An 18190-nucleotide genomic window follows, 5' to 3' on the forward strand; every position below is an offset into this window, starting at 1 on the left:
CACAAGTGAAACAGGTATCCCTTCCTCTCCTCCCCTTGTAGCCTCCCCAAACCAGTTCTGAAAGGTTTCCCAACTCCACAAAGATTTTTGGTGGGTGGCTCCAGGGTGGAGAAGGGTAAGCCTGCTCATGCAATGCTGGATTCCACCCTGAACGAAAACACTCATTGACTTAACTGATTGATCAACATCTGACACAAGTTCACACTAACAACGCCTTTGGCTGGGAGACTTCTTTCAGTCAGAGTAATCTGTTAAGTTTGTACTGCTTATAAAATGTGCCTCAGGTATATGTAAAACTGCTGTGAAACGTAACAAGTGTGTGACTGTCAAATAATGTAAGTTTGGAGGTTTAAACTCAGAAGCAAACTTCTCTCTATCTTAACCATTAATACACATCTTCCACCTTTTATTTTCCAGTAATCAGACACTGCTACATCTCATTACATTTTACTGTACAAAACGTCTGAACCCTCAATCAGATTATGCAAATCGCTCAAGGGCAGGAACCCACCTCCACAATGAACTTTCAATTACTGGCATATTAACCTTGCCCCAACCTCTTGGAAACTGCACTTGCTTTAAAACAGTTTGTCCTTGAACCAATTCACTAAAATTAAGAGCAGCTTACTTTGAAAGAACAGAATCTCATGACACCTGAAAGATTTTTATGGCAAAAGTTTTCATGGACTAGAGTGCACTTCATCAGGTGCATTCTTCAGATGAGGACTGTAATCCAGGAAACCATATGCCACAATAAATTAGGGGTAGTCTTTACGTTACCATGAAACTCTTGTTGTTTTTGCTACAAGACAGTAAAAGAACTACCCTTCAGGGAAATAATGACACTAAAAGGCAAGGAGACATTTCTACCTCCACAAACAAATGCTAAATTATAAAGATTAGTTCAGTCAATTTTGCATGATGGATGGATGAGGGAAAGGAACCAAGCACATTATACCTCGAGTCCCAAGACCAGTATCTTCGTAGCATGAGGACAGCACCCACTCTTCTTAGGAGTGTTTTATTGCCACAGACTGCAAGCAAATTTAAGGAGGGTTCCTGGCAAAGACAAAAGACTTCCCAAACACCAAAATCTGGCACTCAGTACATTGAAATTACTACAACAACAACAACCAGTAGATATTAAAATATTGTGCTTTTTGACCATCATTCTTTGATGTATTCACTTGTGGCTAATTAAATGCATAGTTTATTTATCTTTGAAGTGGTTTGCAGCAAACTGTCTGCTAAGTGAGACTGTCCGCATGAGCAGTGGTTTTTGAGTTTTATTACAACAGTGCTATAAAATCCATCTGTTACATAGTGCGTAACTTCACTGAACAAAACAAATGTGCTGACCTATCAAAAGTGATGTAACAAGCACCACATTCTAGCTGAAATAACTTGATAAAACAATCATAGCCCTTAAAATGCTTATGTTTTGATGGGGGGGGTGTTTATACAAGATTTAGTGTTCAATAAAAATCCATTTCTTTTCTCTCTTTTTTTCCAAGACCTCTGCGCATTCTGTCATCTTTTTATATTTCAAGGATATAATTAAAAACACAGCATATGTACTCTGGGAATATGTAATTCTCTATTAGCTGACCAATTTTGGTAGCACAGTACATAGAGGTATATTGGCATTTGAGTCAGACATTAGATTAGCTCGTAGTTTGTTGGCTACCCCAACAACTGGGGGTAATCTGGAACCTATCCCTGGGAAAGAGCTCGTATAATGAGCAATCCGTTTGCCTGATGTTTTATCCATGCAGGGTGGCTTAGGTACTCGTTTACAAATCCAAGGATGTTTCAAAGCTTGGGTAGGAGTCATCCGTGCAGAAGGATCCCAATTAAGACATTCTTTCAGGAATTCTATAAACACGGGGTCATCACAGCCTTTTAATGCTGTGACCCAATCCTTGTTGCCTGGAGCACCACGCATTTTCCCCCTACGTGATCTGCTGCCATTAAGAGTCATTTTCCCATCTGCCTGTGTCGTTACAGTGCAGTAACGAGGATGGCCTTTTGAATTGATAAAGTTTTTGGCTCGCTTGGATTGGTCTAGCAGCTTCTGTGGGGGCATTCCAAGGAGCTCCATCATACAAGCTAGCTGATCGCCTTCATCCTCCCCAGGAAAGAGAGGGTAACCAGTCAACAGTTCCACAAGAATACAGCCAAAACTCCACATATCTATGGGCATCCCATAACGGCTTCCCAAAATGACTTCTGGGGCTCTGTAGAATCGAGACTGTATGTAAGTGTAGACTCTTTGGTGCTCAAAACAGCTGGATCCAAAATCAATCACTTTGATTCCACTCCGCCCTTGTTGTTTTAGAAGAATATTTTCAGGTTTCAAGTCACAATGTATGATTTTGTTTTTATAAAGAGCCTCCAAACATTGCAGTATAGAGTGGGCAAACTTTCGTACCAGCTGCACACTGAAGCCTTGAAATTTGTTTCTTTTGATCAGCTCATAGAGATTCATACTCAGGAGTTCAAAGGTCATACATATGTGATTCCTAAAGGTAAAACTCTCCAGCATGTGAATAACATTCATGCCACCAGTTTTATCCTGTTTTTTGAGATGCTCCAAGATCCGTATTTCTTCTGCTGCTTGCCGGTGAAACCTCTTTTCGTTACGTACCATCTTTAAGGCCAAATGCTGGTGGTGTTTGTGGTCATAAACTTTAGCTACTTGGCCAAAACTGCCTTTTCCAATTATTTTTAGTACTTCATATCGGTAGGCAAGATGGTCGTGAGGCACGTGAATGTAGCTGCCTTGTTCATCATCATATCCACCATTGTTTGGGCCTCCAATGACTCCTTGCCTTTTCTTTGCATTTGCACCCACAAAATAAATTTCAGGGAAGTTCAATATTTCTTGCTGCTCATAGGCTGACAACTGCTGTTTGTATTGCTTCAGTGCTTGTTCTGGGGACTGACTTCCGGTTTTGTGTGCTTTTGTCAAGCTGCCACTATTTTTGTTGGTACTTATGCTATCAATGCTTTTATCTTTTGCTGGAGTTGGAAAAGACCTCTCAGAGGCATTTATTCCTGAAGACTGGAGAGTACTGCTCCTTCTGTTGCCAGAGTCTTCAAATAACTGCTCCACTTTGACTTGGCTCCCTGTCAGAGGATGGTCCTTCATTGTGATTGGGTTAGTAGTTACCTATTAGGATGAAACAAAGCAAATCTTTAGTTTCAGTTCTCATTTTAACAACGGGGAAGCAAAGAAGCAACAAGACAAGCTTTTCAGATGGCGCATTTACAAATACACGTATTCTGATCTAGTTCAGAAGCAACCGATCGCACAAGCATGCACAAGAGCAGCTATGCAACACCTACTGTTCAACCCGACATGTGGGCAGGTGCTGAAAGTTTAGCATTAAACCAGCGGTCACCAATGTGTTGCTCATGGGCACACATGAGCACACAAGTCCACAGAGCTTTTCCTGGTGTCTGCAGGGACCCACCCCACCCCCACTTAAATTGGTCTTGAAGCAGCATTCCATTGTAGTCAACATAATAGGTTGCAGTGAGTGCTCGGGTTCTGCTATGCGTGTAGTGCCCATGACAGTTTTCCCAGTTTTTAATGTGCTCATAGGACCAGGTTGGCAACCCCTGGCATAAGCCAAGCCATAGCTGAAGTATGCATATTTGCCATCTTAGAACCACAGGAAGCCAACTACAAGGATGAAAAAATACAAAACACCACAAATAGGCACACAGAGGGGATGCAAAGCAGAAGCAGGTTATGATAGAAGCCTTTTCACAGGGCAAATGGAATGGCGGCCAGGGCAATGGGTGAATTCTAATTTTGTTACCAAGGGCTCCATGCTACTCTCATATGTCTCTCCACAGTTCTCATCTACTTTATTTGAAGCTGTATAGCAAGGCAGAACTGAACACATTTTGCATCTGTCCTAGAAAGGAACTTTTGCTATCCTGTGCCAATAAGGGACTAAATATTTTCCGCAGTGAAAAGAGCAAACTGAAATTGGTAAGAAAACATAATAAAGGAGTTTCTCATTTCTGCAAGATTTCAGTGTAATATACGAAGGTAGACCTAAAATTCTATCCAAGGAGAAAGGCAACAGACGCACTTAAAGTTCATACTGCTTTTAGTTCTACACTGCAAGGAAGTTACAAGCTGCTGTGTTATATTGTACAACAATTGTGGGAAGTGCAGAAACATCTGCTTTCCATTCTAGTCTTTCATCTCAAAATAAAGATAGCCAATCCTTGAAACTGAAAATAGAACTTCCATTTCAGTAAAAATATACACATGTCTGAAGATAACTGGTGAGTGATGCTATCCATTTCCTGTATAGCAAGTTACTGTCTATCATCCCAACATAGCAGCAAAATAACAACTCATGGAAAATAACTTGCATATCTTTCCGCTGAAATGCCAATACACAGTTTATCCCATTGGCTCAGAAAAAGAAAAGTTTTAAGAGATAAAGCTCTCTGGTTCTTCCTGATTACTACTTAACTGCTATATCTGCCTGGAAAATGTAGACAGTACATTTTGAGACACACACCTTTCCAGGAACTCATAGAAAATATGGTCCACAGAATTAGCATTTTAGTAACACATTCTTCGCTGGGCTTATGGCTGAACTGCAGAGAAAGAATGACAGACGGTGTAAAATTCTGAATAAGAAGGCTACTTGCAGCAAATAATTCAAAATGACACTAATTCTTTCAGTAAGAAATCCAGGTTTTAGGGGAAACTCCATTTTCAGAAATGTCTGCTTTCCAATCCAACGCTTGCCTGAGGAATTCCAGACAGATTCTTCTCTTCATTTTACAGTAAAGTTAAGGAGCCAAAATGAGAAAAGCAAAGTGGAATTGAACCTTAGTGAGCTGCAATTTTGTACAACATACAGTGTTTATCTGCAACCTAAAAGGTCACACCTTGAAATAAAAAGGTTAATAAGTATAGCATTTAAAAACTGATACTTGCTATGGATTAACACACAATAACAAAGAGGCACATGTCTGAAAAGATATTCTGCTATCACTTAAAGGTGAAGAGATTTGGCAACTGACAAGCACAAAAAGGTGAAAGTTTAAAGCTGCATGGTGCCACAGACTGAACTATTTCAGACTTTTCCCTCTGACTAATAAATGAGGAAGATTTTGACCCAAGGATGGTGGGTAATGTGCCTAAAAACTATAGTACTTGGAAGCTGGCAATGAATGAGTTCAGCTTTTGTGTTCTGTAAACCCAAGTTTCCAGCTTTCATGCTCCAAAATATTAAACTTGCCAAGTGTCAGAGAAGCATTGTTTTAATGGCTCAAAAAACCAAACAGGATTTGTAGAGAGGAATTTAATATAGAGTGATAACCACTTTTCCAGAAACAGAAACATATTTACGTGGCACAGAAATGCCGCCTCTTCCTACAAACCCAACCTCAGGACCTAACTTCCTTTCCGTGATCAAAATCCCATATTTTGCAAACATCAGAGAACCATGATCAAGTTAGTTTTCCACAACTATTTTCCCAAAGCATGTAAATGGACATATATGTTTGAGGTGAATTCCCTGCTACATCCTTCTTCATATCGGCTATCTATGTTGCCTAGGAAAGCCTCCTCCCTTCCAAAAGAAAGCAAACTCCCAGCCACTGACCACCTGATTCCATGACATAGCTCTTTCCCCATTCTCTGCTCTGAAAGAAATGCATGGTATGATTAAGCCTCATACCTCCTAGGGCAGTATTTTGTTTCACAACACATCCTCTGTTTTGACAGTGATCCTACAAGGAAATAAACTGAGGTCATGCTGATAAGAAGAAAGTTAGAAAACTATTTGGGTTTGGTTTGATTGGTTTTTAAGAACCGAGGACTAATGATTAGTCTTTTGTACGAACAGAGACAACACACACACACAGGCTTGCAACAAACTCCCACAGGAAGACATTAGCTGGAGAAAGCTCTACCTCTCATTTCTCTGCACTGCTCTGAGTATGGACCTGGGCCTCCCGACATCAAGCAACCATTTAATGCACTAGAATTCAAACAGCTATGCCACTCTTTGCCCAGTTCCCATTACTCAGTCATTTCCTGCTGGTGGGGAAAATGAGAAAGGAAATAGAAAGAATTTCAACTTCTATGAAGTATTAATATCCTTATAACATTCACCCATTTCGTAGCACAGTGCCCGACAGGTAACCTTTCTCCTCTCTCCTGAACAAGCTACAGTAAAAAGCATGTCTGCTTTCTGTTGTTTTCAGAACTGTCAAAAAGGCATCCAAACACAACAGTGGAGCTCAAGGGCCTCTTAAATCACACATTTTAAGACTGTAATAGCAGCCAGATTAGCCCTCTGCTTAACTGCTAGATCTCATCTACTGGACCACAATTATTACACAAAGTAACCAGTAACAATCCAGAAGACCTAGAAAAATACTTTCAATATATTACAAAATGTAGAACAGGAAAGTCTGTTTCAGGTTTCAGAAAAAGTCCAATGTTCTATTATGAAAAGTCTGCAAACAGACACACATATTACATGCACTGTGTACTCTGAATAAGGCTAGGCATTTTCCAAAACAAAATCTATTTTGACAAATTTGTCAAATATGAGACAACACTGAAGGAAAGGGGTGCAGGGACTAAATGGGCCCCATCATACACTGTCAATGAAACAAAATATCAAAATTTAACTATGATAACTTTTAAACAATGCTTTGTTTAAGATTATTTGGGAAGTACAGTGGTACCTCTACTTACGTTTACCTTCAGAATATGTGTGTGGCAAACCCGGAAGTATTTTTCCAGGTTTCGCCCCGCACAAATGCGCAGAACTAAACCGCGCTGCGCGCATACACCTCCAGATATAAACACCTCGGGATTCGACAGGAGCTCCGGAACAGATCCCATGCGCAACTGGAGGTACCACTGTACACAAACATTGTTAGTCTACGTCGGGGTGGCGAACCTCCATTCTGTTGGCCCAATTAGGCGTGCCAAGCCATTTTGGGTAAGCCATGTCCACCTATCCTGTGACTGTACAGCACTGTGTACGGTATTCCAAGTGCAGTTGCACCACAGATTTGTATAACAGCATTATGATACTCGCAGTTTTATTTTCAATTCATTTTCTAAGCATTCCTAACACGTCGCCTTTTTCACAGCTGCTGCAAACTGGGTTTGACATCTTCATTTAGTTCTCCACTACGCCAAGGTCTTGTTTCTGCTCAGTCACTTCTAGTTCTGACCCCATGAGCATGTATATGGTGTACATCACTTTACACTTTTTAAAACATTTAATTGCATTTGCCATTTTATTGCCCATTTACATAGTATTTTGGAGCTCTTCACAGTTCCTTATTGTTTTAACCACCTGGAATAATTTGGTATCATACGCTTACTTGGCTCCATCACTGCTCAATCCTAATTCTAAATCATTTATGAACCAATTAAAAAGCACAATACTGATCCTGGGGGTACTCTACTTGCTACATCTTGCCATTGGAGAACTGTCCATTTATTCCTGCCCTCTGCTCTCTGTTTCTTAACCAGTTACTGATCCACAAGAGGGCCTCTTATCTTATTCCATGACTGCTAAGCTCAGTCAGGAGTCTTTGGTGAGGCACTTCCAGAACTACATACAACAGTATCCCATAGTATTAATTTATTTAAGATTAACTCTCGATAAAAGAGAAGAGTTTGAATTCTTAGGGCAAAATACTCTTTCCCCCAGACTCCACAGTAGCCGTACTTAAAGTTCATTGACATTTCCCCTTAAATTCGAGCTCACAATTCTGCAAAATTAATGCTATTCTAGTCATGTAAATATTTTGTGAGCATTTCCATGCAGTAAACTTCCTTCACACCAATACATTTAAATAATATAAATTTTTCAGCTTGCAAGATGCATCAGTTATGCTATATTTTTAGCGGCCTTAAGCTATGGGATATTGAAACAAAGTCATATGGTCTCAGATACACTTGTGACCACTTATATTGTTGTTGTATCTGTGTAACTTAAATGGGATTAATTCTTAAACCAAAAGTTGGAGACATGCAACAGCAACATAAAAACTGTGTGTGTTCACAGGCACAGATATATGGTAAGCCTGCTTAAGCACTCCTTCTAGAGGGAAAAGATGGGTACGGTAAATCATCCTATAACAAAATCACCCTTCTGACTCCCCAATACAAAATGGAAGAGAGAATGGGCAGAACAACAGAAACAGTGTCATGGTTCACAGCATAGAGTTTCAGAATACAAAAGAAGTGGGCCCTACTAGGGGGTGGCAGAAACATGGTCAGACTCACCTTTTGCATGTCTTACCTGCAACAGGCATGTCAGATACAAAAGTGAGGGAGTAGGTAGAACTAGAACGTACATGGTACACTCTACTAAGCAGATGATAACCCAGCCACAGGAGACGAGGATGCATTGCAGCAGCCCTATTCGGCTTGCTTAGAGACCAACCATGGTTTGTTTTAAAACAGGATCCTTGCTTTGTACAAAATGCTAAGCCAAGATTCTTTACTGGCCAAAGCCAAACTTGGTGTCAGGAGGAGGGAGAGTGCATGAGCTCAATGCTTTACTTGGGCTTGGAGAGGTTTGTGCATGTAGCACTACAATATAGTTTAGTGTTCCATGTGACTGTAGTCACTGTGTCCTTCCTGAGCTACTAGCTGTGTATACCAGGGCAAAGAGGGTACATGAGGAAAAGGGCCTATCACAGTGAGCATGCTTACATGATAAAGGTTCAATTCTCATTTCTATATAGGGCCTGGAATGGCTCACATATAACCCTGAAGAGTCACTTAGACAATACTGAACTAGATGGTCTGAGTATGATGCAGCTTTCTATGAGCCCTAACCCAGCAGAATAGCACACATTTCACAGGCAGGAGCTTCTAGGTAAAACCAAGATGCAATCTTCCTCTGGAAAACAGTGCAGTGTCAGAGGAGTGTTGCATGAGTCAATTGCCTGGCTTTCAGATGACGTAGGTTGCCTTTTGTATCACTGGTCCCATCTAGTCAAACATCCCTCATGCTGGTTTGCCCAGGTCTGTTCATTATCTCCTCCACCTCCAAACTGCCTGTCTCACTGATCACGGTGGCAGTGACCAGGCTGCCTGTGAGTGCAGAGGAGACTGCCAGTGTGGTGCAGTGGTTAAGAGTGGTGGATTTGTAATCTGGTGAACAGGGTTCGCTTCCCTGCTCCTCCACATGCAGCTGCTGGGTGACCTTGGGCTAGTCACACTGAAGTCTCTCAGCCCCACTCACCTCACAGAATGTTTGTTGTGGGGGAGGAAGGGAAAGGAGATTTTTAGCCGCTTTGAGACTCCTTAGGGTAGTGATAAAGCGGGATATCAAATCCAAACTCCTCCTCTTCTTCTTTTACCCTCACTGGAGGTAAAATGGCAAGCGGGTGGAAATGTTGCATCTCTTCACACCTGATAGCAAAGAATTCCCCAAAGACCCTTTCATTTAAAGTCCCTTCCTGAGGCTAGCAGAGGACAGAACATACTCTGGGGTGTGGAAATTATCCCAACCTGCTCACCTCCAATAACAAACAAATTGACAGCTATAACAAAAGGCAAACATTTTACTATACAGCATCCAAGACACATGGATGGGGTTGGCAGACTTTTATGAAAGTTGTAGAAGACAACAGGATAGCAGGTGGTTTACTCTGCAGTGCCATCCGTCACCAGAGTGTGCAACTGTCCATAATGCAACTTATGCACTGGAAAAAGTGAAAGTTGGCAACCCCACAGAGAAACAGCCAGAATCATACAGGTTACTGAGGCCAGTAATGCTGAAGGCCTCACTTGGTCTGCAATGGTGCTGGGAGTAAGGAAGAAGCTACAGCTTCTGTTCAAGGTCAGACTATGGAGCGCCAAGGCGGGGGGGGGGCACACAGACAATAGAGAACAATGGTCAGCAGCTACAGTACATAGTTCCTGGACCGCAATGCTCACCTGGTGTTTTTGATCAAGTGTGTGAGAGAGAGTGCTGTCTCCCTTCACCCAACCCCCAATGGGGAGTGGATTGCGATCACCAAGACAATACTTACCTATCTCTTGTAGGAAGTTGCAGTGTTTTGTTCTACTCCATGCCCTCAACTGCAAAAGGGATCGTGAGTGTTTGGCAAGCAATGGTTAGAGTGCAGTTCCTGCCACTCATCAACAGAGAGCTTACCTTCATGTGGGGGTTCATGGCCACTGGCCTCCCCCTCCCTTACTGAATGTACTTACCTCTCCTGTGTGGGTGGCAATGCTACTAGCTGTGGAGGGAGGAAGAATGGTTAGCCAATACACAGTAAACAATACTGAAGTGGGGTGGCTGGGAGTGAGGGGGGCACTATGAGGCATGGTACCCTTCCAATGCTTAATTGTGTGGTGTGTGTGCATCCCTAGGTATAGTGGCAGAATCAACATGCATCTTGCTGTTTGTGTGTGGAGACTAGAGACAAGAGTACCTACAGGGGCTGCAAGAAGGCGTTAGCAACCTGCTCTTCCTAGAGGTCTCCTGATGAGGCTGTTTGTGTAAAGTGCCCTTTCTCCATAGCTCCCATTACTAAAGTTCTCCCTTGCATGCTCCAAGTATTCCTAACAAAGCCCCATGCTCTCATCGGAGCTATAGCGCCTGTCAGGATTTATATACTGCTCTAGGTGTGATGTAATTGAGTGCAGCATTATCTGCATCCTATGTCTGTGAAGCTGTGGCCAGAGCAGGAGGGTTATTGTGTGTTTCAACTCTCCACTGAGTTGAATGGGCTCACCATTTTTATGTCAGTGTAACTGATGTAGGCGCCAGGAGCAGAGTCAGAGAGTTTATGATTCAGATGGCTCCTTTCCAACATATCCTACACCACCTTTATTGGTCCCTGCATCTGCAGGATGTCACACCACAACAGAAGTAAAGCTGGTTAATTTGTGATATTATGCCAACATAACCCTGATGTTAGTACAATGTTGCCAGTACAGATAATTCATGCCAAATTCTATGGTGCTCCAGCTGGCGTAAGTGTGCTTAGACTGTGGGATGTCAGAAGCCACTTTCCTATAGTTAGGCTTGGCTTAATTGGAAAGCAAGGAACTCCCTTTCTCCCCACTGGAACCATCCATCAACACATTTCACACCTGGTTAGAATTCCAAATCTTGTTGTTCAGGTTTGGTAACCTGACTTCCCTGAGACAGCTGGGATGCAAAGAACCCTCTCTCCAGTAGAATGGCCAGCTGGATAATGATCAGATGACTTTTGGCAGACTGACCCACATTACAATTTTAACTACAAGTTCCATTTCCAATCAGATGACTTCAGAGTAACCTGTCACTCTGCTTCCAACACTTCCTCTTGCAAGAGCTGGACTACATAGTTTACTTAGCCCATAGACTAGCTGTTAGCAGCCAAGAGAAATGAGTGACAACACATGTGGTGTGTTGTTCAGATCAGCTTTTTGAATACTCCCAATATAGGTTAGCCTTGGAAGATTGCTTGTTCTCTTAATATTGCGCTATTTACTTCTGAGCAACCATGCTCAGGACTGTCTGTAAGTACAATAGGATTAACTCTTTAGAGCACTAAGATTGCACTATTAGAAGACAAGGGCATTTCCAGTTTATTGTAGACTCAGTGCTGCTTGTGCACATAGGTTTCTCAAGAGTGTCCATACAAATTTGTCAGCATCAAAACACCAGTCCACAGTACTACAATTAATCTGGATTTCCCTCACTGTGAAAAATCCAGTAAGCAAAAATTGCCCTATTATACATTAGCAGTCATCACTGGTATGGAAGTTAAGTTGCATTTTTGTGTGTGGGTTGGGGGCAATTTGTCATGTGTATGATGTTTCAGTGGGTGGCCCCTTCTGTTTGCGCGTCACCTAATCACAACCTAACCAGTTATTGTTTCAGGCAGACCCTAATGCCAAACAAAAACATTTATTTCCAATGACTGCCACATGCTGAAGGCATGCACAGTTCAGGAATTATTCTCTGTAGACCTCCACCCAGTAACTTTGGTGGATTACTTCTGAGATTATAATTGCAATGCATATATCAGACTTTTTAATTATTTTTAAAAAGTAACATGGCAGTTGTGCACAAGACCTCTAACACTTTTTGCACAAAAACTATACCAAGTCAGGAAAATGACACTTTTATGCAAGAGCTGAGTACTAATTTTATTTTTAATGGAAACAGATATTGTCCCCCACAAAATAATACAAGCCTTCATTTTGCTTATTGTGAAACGTGAGAACTAAAGCAAGTAACGTTTGGTCTTACACTGTTGTGCACTTCCTGGAAGATTTGTTTTTATTGCATGTGCGCATGGTGCAGAAAAGAACCTTGCACACATGCTCAGAATGGAGAAGTATTTGAAGGGTTGAGGGGAAAGGCAAACAAAAAACAAACAACCCCCCCCCATAAAAACCCATGGTATGAACCTTTAGTTAACTGACTACATTCAGGAATGTTTACATTAGGTAACGTTTAAAGCAGATGCTGGTTGCATACATTGGACATTTTTTATTTCCTTCCTAAACCTGATTGATAATACAAATAACATTAAAGCTATTTAAATATTCCTTACTTTCACTTGGGTCAATAAGGCAAATGCCTTTATAGATTTCAATATAATTTTAGTTATACTTTTTAAAGAAGCAACTACATATGGCAGCTCACAAAGATTTCAGAAACAGGATATTAAAATTACAGAATTATCAATGGACATTTCCCAAGAAGCAAGTCCCACTAATTTCAAATGGGCTTATTCCCACATAAGTGTACAGAGGACTGTACTTCAAAAAGCAAGAAATCCATGACTGAAAGGATTTATAAGAAAACAGCATAAATAATCTGAACAGGCACATGGGCATTTGATTATTTTTTTTAAAGGGCTCAAAATCAATGATGGCCTAGAAAAGCAGTATTCTCTTTTATATGCATTTGTAAATTATTTGAATGTGTGTATGCACACACATACACACACTTGCCAAGACAGGGGGAGGGCAAGAAGTATTGTTAGGTGTCACAAGCTGACAAACACCCGTTTCTAACAGTCATGATCTGACCCAATGCATTTGCTTTCACATCTCTATGTCACATTCTAATCCATTACTCCCCTCTGGCTTTTAGCCACAAGTTTCCAATAAGCAATCATGGCATGATAGAATGCTAAAACTGTACATGCCAGTTTCTTCTCTCAGTGATCAGACTATGCAGGGAATCTTTGGTTTCACTCAGAATAGAATTCCCCTGTTGCTGGAAAGTATTTACACATCATCTTACAGTTAAGATCATTGCCACAGCTGGATATAATTGATGCAACCCAAATGAGCCACTTCAGCAAGCTTCCAAAGAAATACAACTCTGATTAAAACATCTATCGTGTCTATAAAAATAGTATTCAAGTGACAGGGAATAGTGGTGTTCTAAAAAGAAATAGGGTTCCTTATTTACTGGGAGCACATGAAGAAATAAAAACAACACCCATAATACATAAACACAAAAGTACTATTTCAGCCCTATAAATGCCTAGTTGCATTTAAAAGTTAAAGTATATTCAGATACACACAGGTGCAGTCCTAGTACTCCTGTGCCAAGTATAAATGCAACAAACACAGCTCCCCAGATAACACAGCAGACTTCTGCACCTATAGTGTGATCTCTCTCACTTCTGACCAACAAAGAGAGCACAAACACAATTATCAGTTCTACTATCCATGGCTTGCTTCTTCACCAATCAGATTTTACTTCTGTCTTATCCTAGAGAAAGGTGATTTATTTAACAGTTCGAAGAATAAAGTCACAGAAGAGCTGCTCTTGCAACTTTTACTCTGATATAAGTTGCAAGAGAATGAATTCAATAATAATATTTTGAGACCTCTGGGTATAGGGCAGTATAGAAATTCAATAAATAAATAAATAGTTTATTTCTAACTTTATATATTGATGTTTCCCCTGAGGAACACAAATGGATGTCTAGAACAAGCTTGAAAATTTAGAAGACAGCTTTTAAACATATTTTTCGTCACTGCAGAAAGGACCAGAGAACCTCTAAAGGGCTAGGTGTACTGTCTGCACAGAGACAGGCAGGTTTTTGGCACTTCTTAATTCATCTCTCTTGTCAAGAGATGTTAAAGCTGCTCTCTGTTCCCTTACCTGGGCATGCCTGTTGTTGTCACCAGGCCCTCTCCCACATCATGAGCACCTCCTGGGGCTATGCTACAAGAGGGGAGGGGGAAAGAGAAGCAGTAAGGCAGCAGAGCAGCAGTGGGGTGACTACCCCCAGAAAACTGAGTCGCAAGGCTGTACTTGTTAAGACAGGAATGAGTTACTGACTAATAAAACACACATACATTAGTATCATGAGTTGCATCCAGTTATTAAGTAACATTCTAGATCATGCTAAACAGCATATCCTATGGCCTGGAATAAAATCAGTAAGAACAAAACGACCTTCCTCATGGATACAGCTGTATTAATGTTTTGCAACACTGGAGACAGAATCCAAGATTCCTGAAATTACTTACATTAGGTCTCCCCAGTGACGGAAGTCCAGAAGGGGTGCATTCTTCATTTGTAGGATCTGTATATCTAATCTGATCTATTCTCATGTAGGAATCGTACAAGCCATCTCCAAACCTGGCTGGAAATAACAAGATGGTCAGTAAAAACTAACATCAATTCATACAAAAGTTATTTTTAATTTATTTTTCAGTATGCCACTTAAGGATGAAAAAACGAAACAAAAAAGCAGCAACTATAACACAGCTAAAAACTGGTTTCTTCAGGCTAGATCAGATATTGGAAACCAGTGGCCCTCAATGTGTTTTAGGACTCCATAGCTCATTGTCCCCAGCCAGCATAGCCAAGTCAGGGATGATGGGAATTGTTGTCCAGCAACATCTGAAGGGCCACAGGTTCCACATCACTAGGCTAAACGTTCACTTAGCTTTAGGATTTGTTTATGGATCAAGCTCTCAAACCAGGTCCATTTACAACAAGTATCAAGAAAATCTTAAAATCTTTTAGCTAGCAATGTGTTTTAAAGAAAATTGTCTGAGAGGAGTACACAATTCTGTAACATCTTTATTTAAAGGTTGCAAAATAAGCCAATAAATAGACAAAATTCCTTCTAAAGTAAATGAAAGTGCAAATGTATTGCACAGCACTTATGAATCACTGTCTGCTTAATGTGACAGAGAATAATAGTTCCAGAAAAACAAATTACTACACAAATCAATACGTGTATTGGGTCACAAACGCAGTTGTCTACAAATATTATATTGCTATGTAACTGTAAAAACACCACCTTCAACATTACTTACACTAAGGCTGAAATCGGTAGAACTTGCTTCCAAGCAAACATGCAAAAGAATGAGCTGTAAATATTACCTTAATTTTCTACATTTTTATTTTAAACTGATCTCCAATTAGAAGTTATATTCCAACCAGTTATCCTTGGCCTATGCAAATGGTTATATTTTCACGTGAATGCTGCATTTATTGTCACCCCACCCCATAAATGCCACAGACCAGAGTTTGATATTGACATATATGCATAGCTATAAAACAGTACAGTGGTACCTCAGGTTAAGGACTTAATTTGTTCCGGAGGTCCGTTCTTAACCTGAAACTGTTCTTAACCTGAAGCACCACTTTAGTTAATGGGGTCTCCCGCTGCTACCACACCGCGGGAGTACGATTTCTGTTCTCATCCTGAAGCAAAGTTCTTAACCCGAGGTAATATTTCTGGGTTAGCGGAGTCTGTAACCTGAAGTGTATGTAACCTGAAGTGTATGTAACCTGAAGCGTATGTAACCCGAGGTACCACTGTATTCTATTCCTGAAGATGCTGTTTTAACAAATGTGTTCTATAGACACAGTGAAACAAAAAATCAATGGTGTGAAGGAAAAGAAATAGGTTCCTCACCCTGCCTTACTTGATCACTAAAAAAATTGCCTTTCTTTTAAAACTTGGATTGCAAACCTAACAAACAAAATAGTTACATGGGGAGTACTGCTGATCTGAACAAATGAATGCGCCTTGTCCTAATTGAAAACAGTTAAAAAGAAGTCAACTAAGTTGCCAACGGAAAAATGTCAAAATAAAAATTCTTCCTTATGCAGAATTTGGCAGTGACTTGAAGGAATCTGGCCTGCCTGCGTCTAAGTCTCTTAAAGTCATAAAGAGTATTTTGGATATGCGTTCACACACAAAGTGCTCTGAAACATGAGACCATTTCAGATCCATACTGATCAACCTTCCCCTGGCGTTAAACTCGCCCAGACCTAACAAAGCAATTGTTACAGAACCTTAGAAAGAAAGACATCGACGTCGTTTCCTATGGTGAAGCACAATCCTCCCAACTCAGGCCAGCTTGTCCGTTAAAATCAGACGCCGGCTGCTTTGTCCCGACTGGCATTTTAAACCTGTCGTGCAATGGGGAGTTTTTCCCTGGTCTCCTGGGGAACCCGTCCCGACACGCTTCCCGAGGCTCCATCCGCATTTTTCTCTTTCTCTCGACTCCATCCACCACCACCACCCCAGCGAAAACACGCAGGGCCGAATCCACTGCTAGTCCTACTCAAGAGCAGACCCATTGAAAACAAGGAGCATGGCTAACCCAGGCCCATTATTTCCGAAAGGTCTACCCTTGAGTAAAACTTAGTTGGATGCAACCCACAAGCTGCGATTGCAATCGTGTGCATGTTTACTTGGCGGCCAATCCCGCAACGAGGCTTAACCCACAACAGGACCGGGCTTTTAGCATTTTTGCCGACGGTGCTTTCTCCGTCGCGACCCCTGCAAAAAAAAAAAAAAAAACACCCGGCCGGCCCTTAGCTTCAAAACAAGCTTGCCGCAACCTCATGCCTGCCTCTTTCTCTCCCACCATCCCTCTCTCTGGTGCTAGATTCCCCCCCCCCCCGCGCGCCATTCTCCTCCACAATATGCCACCCGCTGCATTATACTGCGGATCCAGATCCCCTAAAACGGATGAGTTATCCTTTAAACTCCTCGCAATCGATCTAACGGAAGGGCGCAGGGTGGAAAAAGGAGCAACAAAGAAGTGGATTTCACACACTCGCACGCACACACAGGGCAGGACGCGGGATGGCTTGGAAGACTCTTTTTCCTTCGTAAAACCACGCAACAGCCCCCCCTCCCAATGTAGGTGGATCGGGGGGGGCCCCACCTCAAAATCCCCATTGCACAAAACGGGGGTGGACGAGGCAGGCGCAACGTGGCCTCTCTCCGAGGAAGCGGGGCCAGCGCGGCATGTGCGTTCGGCTGCATATGCAATAATACAGATCGATACTTCGCCTCTCTTCTTGTTCTGTTCCGCGAGAAGCCCCGCAGGACCCCCCTCTCCGAGTCTTCGAATGGCCCAAAGGCCCTCTCGCCTCGAGGAGTGGAGGGATCCATTCCAAGTCGGGGGGGGTAGGAATAAGATCCGAGGTAGAGACCCTGGGAGCCCCATTTAACCTCCCCGCCCGGGAGGGGCCGTTATTACCTGCAGTGAGGGGACCCTCCGGCTTCCTGCTCAGCAGCATCATGGCGGTAGCGGGGTGGAAGCCCGCGGGCCCTGCGCCCCATCACCCTAGCCAGGCCCACACTCCGGCTCGCGCTGCCTGCCTGCCTGGTTCGCTCGCTCGCCTCTTTCTCCTCTGAGGCTGTAGCACGGCGGGCGGGGCCGCGGCAGTGCTCAGGGCGCGGTTGCTAAGGGAACGTCTGCTTGGCCCTCTATGCGCTTGCGCGGTGAGAGGAGGAGGCGAGCGGGGACAAGAGAAAGGAAACGGGAGAGCGCCGAGGGGGGAAAGGGGATGAGTGGGGAGAGAGAAGGCGGCGACGGGGGGGGGGGGGGGCGTTTGCTGGCAGGCGGCTTGGTAAATAAAATCATTTGAGCAACCCAATGTGTGCGTGTGTGTTTTAGGGCCACGCCTTAGGAACCTTGCCGGGACCTCAAAAAGCGCCTCTTGTCTGTAGCGAAGCCACGTCGAATGCGAATAACAGCAACACAGAGCCTTGTGGCACCTTGAAGACTAACACGTTCATTATGGCATGAGCTTTCGTGGACTTTCACTGTGGCTGGCGCTTATTGCAGCATGGGCTGCCCTAACAGTTATGATGCCGCAAGCTCTTGGTCTGACACAAGTGTTCTTCTAAACGAAGCTGCCAGATCTTTTAAGGTGTCAGC

The 18190-nt window shown here is 42.5% G+C and overlaps 1 protein-coding gene across 6 annotated transcripts in view; it reads right to left on the reverse strand.

Moving 5' to 3' along the window:
- Positions 1-378: 378 nt before the first annotated feature.
- The window catches only part of DYRK3 (dual specificity tyrosine phosphorylation regulated kinase 3), a 43909-nt gene continuing 26097 nt past the window's right edge, over positions 379-18190 (reverse strand). The window contains exons 1-4 of one of the 6 annotated variants that reach the window (XM_081009052.1): positions 14522-14637; positions 14151-14213; positions 4548-4626; positions 379-3172 (exon numbers count right to left, since the gene is read on the reverse strand). In XM_081009052.1, the coding sequence (XP_080865178.1) occupies positions 1601-3151 (1551 nt within the window). In that variant the 5' untranslated portion in view covers positions 3152-3172; positions 4548-4626; positions 14151-14213; positions 14522-14637 and the 3' untranslated portion in view covers positions 379-1600. Of the gene's footprint in view, positions 3173-4547; positions 4627-14150; positions 14214-14521; positions 14638-17506; positions 17670-18190 lie in introns of those variants that run through there. The other 5 variants (XM_081009049.1, XM_081009050.1, XM_081009051.1 and 2 more) reach the window with 5 other exon arrangements.

Source organism: Podarcis pityusensis, assembly GCF_964106645.2.
Source record: "Podarcis pityusensis genome assembly, chromosome: 6".
Lineage (NCBI taxonomy): Eukaryota > Metazoa > Chordata > Lepidosauria > Squamata > Lacertidae > Podarcis > Podarcis pityusensis.